Source organism: Sitodiplosis mosellana, unplaced genomic scaffold (genome assembly GCF_009176505.1).
Source record: "Sitodiplosis mosellana isolate CC-2019 unplaced genomic scaffold, AAFC_SMos_1.0 Smas_scaffold_3, whole genome shotgun sequence".
NCBI lineage: Eukaryota > Metazoa > Arthropoda > Insecta > Diptera > Cecidomyiidae > Sitodiplosis > Sitodiplosis mosellana.
Window position 1 is genome coordinate 658,698 of NW_022595246.1, and position 6,932 is coordinate 665,629.

At 35.1% G+C, this 6,932-nt stretch overlaps 1 protein-coding gene across 1 annotated transcript; it reads left to right on the plus strand.

Annotated features, from left to right (window-relative positions):
* The first annotated feature begins 391 nt into the window (after positions 1 to 391).
* On the plus strand, positions 392 to 5,498 carry LOC129565556 (transmembrane channel-like protein 7). Its single transcript, XM_055440555.1, has 16 exons — positions 392 to 961; positions 1,021 to 1,111; positions 1,186 to 1,321; positions 1,390 to 1,695; positions 1,764 to 1,893; positions 2,347 to 2,495; positions 2,576 to 2,876; positions 3,103 to 3,218; positions 3,282 to 3,417; positions 3,525 to 3,794; positions 3,995 to 4,128; positions 4,214 to 4,301; positions 4,369 to 4,442; positions 4,529 to 4,665; positions 4,810 to 5,001; positions 5,080 to 5,498. Exons 1-16 carry the CDS (start codon positions 683 to 685, stop codon positions 5,142 to 5,144), a joined length of 2,604 nt encoding a protein of 867 aa, XP_055296530.1. The 5' UTR covers positions 392 to 682; the 3' UTR covers positions 5,145 to 5,498.
* The last annotated feature ends 1,434 nt before the right edge of the window (positions 5,499 to 6,932 follow it).

Consider the following 6,932-nt stretch of genomic DNA (forward strand, 5'->3'; position numbering starts at 1 on the left):
ATGGTAATTTCTACAGGAATCTTCAGTTTAATTCCATTATTTAGGACAAATAGCAAAGACAACATTGCAATCGTACGATGTACTGCAAATTTGTAAGTCCAAAAAGGCTTAACTATTATTGATGAGTGAAGGTAAAAAAATTACAATCAAAGTTCATACATTTGCTCCGGTGAAAGCATGAAAATTCATGCAACTTAACTCCCTCGTCACTTATTATTGAACATTTGTTTTTCTTTGAATGTTTGTTCGATTGTTTTTCTCAAATAACATTTCAACAATAGCTTTGCTATCGGTTTTATTACCCACATCAACGGTACGTTTCCAGTTCGAGTGATTCCTTTCAAATGTTTCGTTGGAAAACTGAACGAAATGTCACTCAGATTCAAATGTCACTTATTGTCAGCTGAGCATTGTGACTAATGTCAGTTTTGTGTGAGTTTTTCTTCTTTTCTTCATTGCAGACATTCTTCAACATTTTGTTTGTTTTCTATTATTGTTTGCTTTTTTTCATCCAAAAAAATAAGTTCAACGTATTGATTTGAGACAAAGTGTGTTATAAATTTCACAGTTCCTATGTTAGCAAGAAGGAAAGACTACGGCATTACTTAAAATACAGCTGATGTGTGTAGTGTGTTTCAAGTAGTGCACATCAACTGCTTGAACTAAATTTAATGTTAAAATTATGAACAAAAGCAATGGTCATAATACCAAAAAGAGCACGGTTGATCCAGAAGTTTTCTTCGAGATTCCAATTATTACAACATCATCGCCATCGATGGATACGGACTCAGAGGCATCGCCAATCTACAGGAGTATCACTAAACAATCGGGTGATCTTAATTCCGATGAAGAGACTGATACCTCTTTCATAAATAATAACAACAATGGAATCAATCGCAGGGTCTCATTTCTCCGTTCACTGAGTCCATCCAATTTGAATTCATCGGGTGCTTCCAGAGGGGTAAATATGTGTATATTTTGGACTTCGTTCAGTTTTCATAACATTTAATTTATTTTTAGAATGTTCGAAGATGGTCGCAATCGTTGACGAGTGCGTCGAAATCACGGCAAAACAGAACCATCAACATGATGCCTTCTCGTTTACAAAGGTGTAAGTTGGACCTTGTCATTGCCGGAAAAATAGCAATAATTCACGGACCTATTCATTTTTTTACGACAAAATAGTACCAACCGCTCTGTCATTGGACGGTCAACTTCATCGGATTGTTGACAACGAATCCGAGTTTGAGCAATTTGTACAGGAAATTGAACAATACGATTATTTGATGGAAGACAGTGCAACCGCTACACAAATTCGAAAGTAAGATTATTCAATTCAAAAAGCTAAACAAAGTCCATTTATTTAACCAAAAACCCATTTGTTCACAGTAAAACATTACGAGCTCTGCCACAATCGCTGTCAATTAAGCGGCAAATCAAATCGAATGTGTTGCACATCGTGAGAGAACGCAGTCATCGCATGGGTATAAATCGTTGGAAACGCGCTCTACATGTGTTTGGGTTGTTTTCGACCAAATCCAAGCTAATGGTGCGGAATTCCATGCGAAATTTGCGATTGTGGAACGATTCGATGAAAGAAATCGAAGGACATTTTGGTGCCGGCGCCGAAACTTATTTCCGTTTCTTCCGTTTTCTCTTTGTGATCAATTTACTTCTCATGATAGTCACATTTTTGTAAGGCAGTTCAATTTGTTTTGAAAGATTTCGGTTTGAAAATTAACTTTTTTTCCATCTTCAAACAGGTTTATTGTTCTTCCGCAACTGTTGAATGATTATATTCAACAGAAACCAGAGACTTATCCAAGATCTCGCATTGTGAACACGGATAAACTGCATGAAGAAATCAATATTGTCGATTTGTTCACAGCAGAGGTAAATTTGTTTTATCTGTTCGCAAATTGTCATCTTTTTGAATATTTAGAAATCAAAAGACATACAATCGATCACGAAAATTATTTTGTATTAAAATTTATTTTGTCTGAAGCCGGCTATCACATTGCATTTAAAGATCACGTGCACAATTTGACACAAATTAGAAAACAATGCGATTGGAACAGGTAAAAAAATGAATCGAAATTTAACGCTTCTCGATGTTTGTCCTGCCTGAACGGGCCTGTGGAAAATAAATATTGTTCTGAACACAAAATGATCCAATACCATTTCGCCCCCATTTTTAGTTTGTAGTGCATGCATACATGTGATATTAGTTCCTTTATTTTTGATTGTTGTACTCTCACACACACATTTTGGTGTTGTACCCACGTCAAAGTCGAACATTTTTTACTCAAAACATAAGATAGCACTCATCATAATTCGATGTTTTAGGGTTCCTTGGAGAATTCCACCTTGTTTTATGGAGCATACACAGATCAGCGCATCAAACTATATGGAAGCAGTACGTATAGTTTACCGTTCGCCTATTTAATGACGATGATGTGCTTCTATGCAGTCACATTCATCACATTTTCGATAACGTGAGTACTCGCGGCGTGTTCGTTTATTTTTACACTACACCATTTATGACCGGAAAACATTTCATTCATTACCACCGTAGGACGGCTGAATCTTATCGCAAAAGTTTTATTGCAACATCTGGTGGAGAAGTTTTGCGCGCTCATAAATTGTTCTGTTCATGGGATTTTGGTATATCAAACCAAAGAGCGGCTGACATGAAACATTACAATATTTTTTTGGAATTGAAATCAATTGTTCATGAAATTTATGAGAATGAGTGCTTCCTATCGATGCAACAAAAGATTTGCGGGTACATCATACACACTGTGATTTGGATGTTTGTCATTGTTGTTTTAATCATTATCGGCAGCTCAATTGTTTTCATAGCGGATGTCGTTGAGGTTGGTACTCGTATTTTTTTGGATTGAAGTAGCCCTTAGCAAAACCATTCTTGTTAATAAGGAACAGATTTTTCTTATTATTGGTTTCAGCAGTTGAAAGAGAAATTTTAATTGGAGATACTTTATTCTTCTCAAGTGAAGTTGTCTATCTTAGATAGACTCTCTACTTTTATCAACTCAATTTTAAACACTAAATCACAATTTTTCCCTCTTCCATTTCATACAGTATTTCGATGTAAAAGATGAGTTCTTCTCTTATATAAACGATGTCCCGTTGTTTTTGCCAACCGTAGCAGTTCTTGGACTCTTGCTATGCCAATTTCTGTTTGAATTTTTAGGATAGTGAGTATTTGGTTACATGAAAATTATTATTTTTTATACCCACGTTTATGTTACATTTTTCAGCTTGGAAATGAAAACCGTCCGTATGTACAGGTCACCACGATCTCAGTTGCATATAGCTCTCATTCGCAATTATATGTTGAACATAGTCATAATCACGGCGCTGGCATGGTTTTGGCTATCGAATGTGGATGAGAAGGTAATGCTTTCTTCTGGTTTACTTTTACTCTCTTTTTACTGGATTACTCTTCACTTTCAATGTTTTACTCTACAATTAAACTAACGCTACACAAAATATTTTCATAGAAATGCTGGGAAACGTGGATTGCACAAAACATTTATCGCCTTATCGTAATCGAATTTATGTTTGTCGTCTGCATTGGTACGATATTTCGGCTGATTAGGTTTTTGGTTTATAAATATGTTTGGAGTTGGATTGGACTCTCCGAATTCAATATATCACGTGGTTGTCTTGGATTGATTTTCAATCAAACGCTTCTGTGGATCGGAATTTTCTTTTCACCTCCTCTTTCTGCTGTTATTGTTCTCAAAATGATTGTCACGTTTTATTTGAAGGTTTGTACAGAGATGTTTTAGAAGAAAAATACATTTTTAAATCAAATTGAAACGAATTTGAAAGTCCTTCTATAAGAAATCGAAAATCAACACAATCATCTTTATGGCAATTGTCTTAATGCCAGTCAATTGTGTTCTCTATTAGATTTCAAACAACTTCTATTACCGAATAACAATACATTTTTAAATATTCTTCGCAGAAACTGGTCTTGATCAACTTTTGTAAGCCGCCGTCGAAGCTTTGGCGCTCATCGCAAACATTTACTCTATTTTTAGCAATGATGTTTGTTTCTTTAACCATTGTCATCGTTATATATTTTTATATCTTGACTCAGTAAGTGTTAATCTCAGGTTTTTGCCTCAGAATTGATTACCTATGAGTAGAACCAAGTTTTAACTAAAAAACGACTCCTTTTCAGAATGAACGTGAGCAAAATGTGTGGACCGTTTCGCAACCATGTTTATATGTTTCATGTTCTTCGAGGGGATATTTTGAAGATGCAAGAGGTATTATTGATAAGCCTAGACTTTACCAGATGTTTTCTTTACTTGAAAATACACAACTCCTTTTCAGAATCATTTCCTGTGGCAATTATTTATGTTCCTAGTTCGGCCAGCAGCGATCGGATTACTTTTGCTGACTTTATGGTAATTGACTCTTTGAAATAATGACTTTACAGATCTAAATAATCATAAAGATCCGTAAACTTCATCATAATTTTCTGTGGTTTCAGTGTTCTTGTTTACTATTTGCGCTCAAAATCGAAAGCCCGCATTGAAATGGTGAAATTGCTCAAAGAGATGTTGTACATCGAAGCAAAAGATAAAGAGTTTCTTCTGGCTAACATAACACGAATCACGGAAAACAATGGTAAATAGATGTGAATTTTTGACTTTATTTTGTTCTAGATTCTTGATGGTGTCAAGTTGACGCCCCTACAACATTCTGCATTTGATATCTGACGGTTATTTCCGAAGAATTTAATTTTATCTTTCCCTTCATTTTCTTCAACAGAATGGCTTCTCGAAGACTTCATGAAACAGTCACAACTCCTTGGGCCATGCCACAAAACCGTTGATCGACACACCGAAAATGGTTTTTCCAACCGTACAAATGGAAAGTATTCATTTCAAATCGATGAAGACAACAGCGGCAAATCCAATAAAGCACATCGTATCAACATTAATAGCCGATCAATAAATAAAGGTAAATCAAATGTGACATAGATTTTGATTGCGATCGCAATTGTTGCAATCAAAAACTTGTGGTATTTTTCTATCGTAGGTCGGAAGAAAGACGTCGAAACCTTACGTAAACGACGACCTTCAACTTTGGAAAATTCACTATAAAAACTGTTTTACTCACTGATTTCATTTTTCTGCGTTTGCAATTCACTGATTTTTATTTTTATTGATAATTTTAAGTACATTATGTTCCTTGCTAATTGTATATGTTGAACTATCGCTTCAGGGGGTTTTGAGCTTTATTTTCTAATGTTCTCAGATTATTTATGATTGTACGCAATTTTACTGTCATTAGTGTATTTATGGCAATATAACTGAATAATAGCGTTTTTATTGCAAACAATATGATGATAATTCTTGACCAAAATGCAACTCCTTCGAATTAGAGACTTCGTTATTGTACAAAATATGAGCATATCGTAAAATATATACCGCTTTTTGCTCTTTTTTAATTTTAAATTCACAATATTTTCAATCTGAGATATCTTTGCACTGAGTACTGAACAGCACAAGTGAGTTTTTGAGGATAAGAGGCAAAAATTAGCGAAGTACACGCAAAAGCAGCTCTCAAATCTATTGATTGACCATCGGGTATTCATCAACGCTGTAACATTCTCTAAAATATTTCTCTCCTCTATAAGTAGGTATTTTCATATATCTGAAACCGTATTTCATGCATTTTAGATCAGTTTCTCTTGTGATAGTAAAGAAAAAATTCTCATTGTTATACTTTAAATATTGTTCGTAAATTACAGATGATCCAACCAAATTTATTGAAAATATGGCATTGTAAAGGCCGTAAAAACAGCTTGGTTCATCAACTGTCAGTGAAAATTGCTGCTGCATGATCTTGTGTACTGAAAATGTTACAAGATGACCACTGAACCTGAAACATTTAACAATACGAAACAAAAGAACACACCTATTGTTATCTCAATTGTTCGACACCCTCTTTAGGCGTGTAAAAAATAGCGAATGATCATAGGAAAATGATAACCATAACTTTCGCTCTATTCAAAAATGCTGAATAACTTGAGAAAAAATATAAACGGAAAGCGTCATCTTATAATCCTATTGAATTACGTTCAATACCATCTCTGGTCGGAATTATTTACAAAATACATTTTTCTTCGCTCTGATGAAAAATATTTATTTTCAATGATAAACTCGTTTGACCAAGCTGACGACACTTCAGTACAAACATCATTTGAGCGCTCGCAGCGCCACGAACTCTCGTATCATTTTGTATTGACTTTTCGATAGTTCATGAGTTCGCCGTAGACTTCGTCAAAACGTGTCGTCCCTTTGCGTTTGACAATGTCAGCAAAATATTTTAAGAAAAAATCTAAGCTGGAAATGCTCGGCATTCACTGGGACTTTAGCTACGGCGTTCATCACAGTTGATTGGACATGCTCTTTCCTTTACACGCAGCTCAAACAACGATTCCAAACATTCACATCTGAAATGTGGATGCAACAAATGATAAACAATTGACAAATGCTAGCAGATTTAACAACCATGGGTGTTGAATGTCATCCAACGCCACTAAGCTGTAGACATCTCTCTCCGGCTATACGTTAAACAACAGAACCAACACTGAACATGAAAATGACATGTTCAATTGTGTTTGTTTCGTTAGTTTCAACTGTGCCGCTACGAGAGGTCACTTTTATCGTTTCTTTTTGTTATTTTACATATAAAATCAATGGTATTAGACGAGGATGTTAACAACTAATGCTTTTACGTACTCTTGCAATGCTACGTTCCATGAGGTATTCCAGACAAACAACCCATGATTTTTCACGAGAAGCCTGCCACATGAATTTGACATTTGGGCAACGATATTTTTGTCTTCGACAATGGTTATGTAGACGTTTTCATTGGATTGGTAG

Excerpts from the sequence above, each read along its gene's own strand:
- LOC129565556 (XM_055440555.1), top strand. The coding sequence starts at position 683 with ATGAACAAAAGCAATGGTCATAATACCAAAAAGAGCACGGTTGATCCA. Across the intron at positions 3,418-3,524 it reads TATCGAATGTGGATGAGAAG|AAATGCTGGGAAACGTGGAT; the intron begins GTAATGCTTTCT and ends ATATTTTCATAG. Across the intron at positions 4,666-4,809 it reads ACGAATCACGGAAAACAATG|AATGGCTTCTCGAAGACTTC; the intron begins GTAAATAGATGT and ends TTTCTTCAACAG.